The sequence below is a fragment of the Octopus bimaculoides genome, chromosome 24, assembly GCF_001194135.2.
Source record: "Octopus bimaculoides isolate UCB-OBI-ISO-001 chromosome 24, ASM119413v2, whole genome shotgun sequence".
Taxonomy (NCBI): Eukaryota; Metazoa; Mollusca; class Cephalopoda; order Octopoda; family Octopodidae; genus Octopus; species Octopus bimaculoides.
In genome coordinates, this window is record NC_069004.1 from 1,047,586 (window position 1) to 1,051,063 (window position 3,478).

Below are 3,478 nucleotides of genomic sequence, written 5' to 3' on the forward strand. Positions count from 1 at the left end.
AGAGAGAGAGAGAGAGAGAGAGAGAGAGTGAGAGAGAGAGAGTGAGTGAGTGAGAAAGAGAGAGAGAGAGAATGGTGTCTAGTGGTTGTAAAATTAATGAGTGTATTTACATGGTCTCAGCCTTTAACTTAGAACAAAGAAAAAGTCCAACAGTAAAAGTCAAATGCCATAAGCTATGAATCATAGAAAAGACGGTGCAAGGGAAAAGTTTGCTTTACTATGCTGGAATGGCTAAAACACATCTATTTAAGTGGCTCTACGTGGTTCCACTAACCGTTTCTCATTCCTGTTATTTTCTGAAGTTGCCATCAGCAAATAAGAACTAACTAAAAGCATATCTCTTACATAGATGTGTGTGGTGCCCTCTGCATGGTTATCGATATAAAGGGAGATAATTACTTCCTCACAGTGTGAGGCAGGCTTAGAAATTTGACGGTAGCCGTGGAAAAGAAATGAAGTGCCTTAGTCAAGGATACAATGCACTGCCCAGTTCAGGAATCGAACTCACACACTTATGACCATAAATTCTAACCACTTGGCTATGTGTCTTCACACACTAAACTAACAGCAAATATCATTTGTTGCTTTGTTATATTATTCACCATGTTGGTCATGTTGCCTTTACAGAATAGAGACAGCTTAAAGCAATGAGGACTCTTTTAGTCTTGTGGAGCACAAAGCAACCCCACAAGTGTTGGTACTCTGAAGAAATGCTTTTAGTTCCCTCTGGAACAGGGAACAGGGACAAACTAAGATTATACGAAACTCTCAAGTCTTGCTGGGCAAAGATATGCTCTTGTGTGCCAGTGACTCAAATAGAATTCACCCCAGTACATATTGGGAGATGGTTGGTTTTAGGAAGGCCACCTAACCATTGAAATCATGCCATAAGTGGAATGTATGAACAAGAATGGTTCATTTGATCAGTCCAATCTGTGTTTGCATGCAAAGCAGATGTAAAATGAGGATAATGGTACAGATCTTTTACTGTATAAAACAACAAAAAAAAACCCCATTAAAAATAATGATCTTGTATCACACAGACTTAACTGCATGAAAATGTGCAAATAACTTTAGATCAAATTGTAGTGTAGGGAAATTTGAAAATAGTAGCTTAATGTAATCGCTAATTTCAGGTGTGGCTATAGATGCACCTTTGTACATTTGAGGTGTGTCTGTAAAGTCACTCAGAATAGGTCTTATACTACATAAGGGATTAGGTTAACCAAAGGTCTTTTCCTTGGATAATAATAATATAGCGAGATTCCAGGTTTCCTTTTACATGTAAAATAAACAAAAAATAAATCACACAAATGCAAATCAAGATAAAAATCAATTAATACAATTAAAATGAAAAAAAAGAGAGAAAAGCATTTAAAGCCAGGGAATCAATACTGGGACCAAAAAGAAGAAAAAATCTTTTTAGTTTTTTTTTGACGACCAAGAGAAAAAAAAAACAACAAAAATAAACAATACAATGATTGGTAAAAGATTAAAGACAAAATGGCAAGACATTTAGATCAGATACAAAAAATAGGGGAAAATCTAGTTGCAATCAACCAAGCTGTGATATGAGATGATCAAAGGGGACCACTCAGTGTATCTTGCCTACAGGAAAAGGGTTGAGCAGCAGGGCTGTCACCTCTTCTCCACAAACAGGCTAGAAAACTTCCAAGAGAAAGCAGAGATCCTAGCAGAGGTGGACAGACACTAATGTGCTGTAAGAAAGCACAGAAAGAAACGGTTTCCAAGAGGGAAAAAAGAAAGAGGTGATAGTCTCGCTGTTATTAAGAGTGGTTTGTGCTTCAGAAGTTTGCTTCTCAACTACATGGCTTTGGGTTCAGTTCTATTGCATGGCACCTTGAGTGCCTTCTTCAAAGCCAATGCCTTGTGAGGGAATTTGGAAGACAGAAACTGAAACAAGCCCATCACAGGCACGTGTGTTTGTGTACTCTTGTCAAAACATCATGTGATGGTTTGTAAGATGAGCATCGTCGTCATAAATGTGATGTTGTTCATATCCAGTCTTCCACAAGAACAGGTCTGGTCATGAGGAAATATTACCTTACTTGGAAAACAAGGTAAAGATTGGTGACAGAAAGGAATCAGGGTGAAGGAAATCTGCCTCAACAGATTCTGTCTGACCCAGTCAAGCATGGACAGTAAACGTTAAAGGGTGATGATGATGTTAATAACTTCGTTAATTAAATATTTGATGGTTTGGCAACATAGATTGATTAAATAAGTACCCAACTTTAAAAAAAAAATGTACTGGGGTTGATTTGCTTGTCTAAATCTGAAAAGGGTGGTGCTCCAGCATGGCTGCACTCCAGTGAGACAAAGATAAGTAAAAAAAAAAGAGGTTTTAAATTTTCGTTGTTGAAGAAATAATTTATTTTTCCTTCATCAAAATATTGTAAGGTTTGAGAAGAGACCAGATTTGGCTGGATTAAATACTAAAGGATTAAAAGTAAACTCTGCTCTTCTGGTGCAAGAATCCAGGGGAAGATTAAGGACGAACATTTGTAAAAAAAAGTTGAATAACTGAAGTGTAACTTACCACTCAATGTAAAGCTAGAGTCTTGCTGGTTGCGAGCACCGCTTTGAGTAAGTGGTCGAGCATGGAATGGTTGAAGATCATGTAAAATAGGATTATCTGACTTCCTTGTGTCAAATTCCTCAGGAGCCATTATTTCAACAACAGTTCCAGTGTATGGGTCACGTTCAACTTTTTTGGGCATCCTTGCCTAAAGAATACAAGAAGAGAATATTATTGTATAATCGTATTTATTTATTTGCATATCATATGCATTCATGCACAAGGTCCTTCGTCCTTAAGACTTGCTCTGTTTTGGTGCAACAAGTGCCACAAACCCAATACTTACCAGGTTGCAGGATTTGTATGAAGTAACCTTTTCTTATACAAACTGCTAAAGAGCAGAAAGGGTGGTGGAGGGGCTCATCTGATCTGGGTCTCATAGGGTGTGTGGGTGACCTTCTTCTGGAAGTACTTCTGTTACCTGCTAATTAATCTAAAGCTGGGATCCTGATAGGTGTTACTACCCTGGATTAGGGTAGACTTGGGAACAATAATGGCCAAGGAGGGGGTCCACACTACTGATAGTATCATCTCTGCAAGCAACCCACTCCTCATATACTTTCAATATATAGGTGTAGACATGGCTGTGTGGTAAGAAACTTGCTTCCCAACCACATGGTTCCGAGTTCAGTCCCACTGCATGCCATGTCTTCTATTGTAGCCTCAGGCTGACCAAAGCTTTGTAAGTGGATTTCGTGGATGGAAACTGAAGGAAGCCCATCATATATATATATATATATTTATTTGACTAAAGGTGGTGCTCCAGCATGGCCGCAGTCAAATGATTGAAACAATTAAATGAATAGAAGAATATCATATTTACAACCAAGGCGGAGAAGTGGCGGAATTGTTAGCAGAGCGGGCAAGACGCTTTGCAGC

At 38.5% G+C, this 3,478-nt stretch overlaps 1 protein-coding gene across 1 annotated transcript in view; it reads right to left on the bottom strand.

The window, feature by feature from the left end:
- The window catches only part of LOC106870763 (dihydropyrimidinase), a 138,391-nt gene that overhangs the window by 14,842 nt on the left and 120,071 nt on the right, over positions 1-3,478 (bottom strand). The window contains exon 14 of the mRNA XM_052976487.1: positions 2,561-2,747. Coding sequence (XP_052832447.1) covers positions 2,561-2,747 — 187 coding nt within the window. The remainder of the gene's footprint in view (positions 1-2,560; positions 2,748-3,478) is intronic.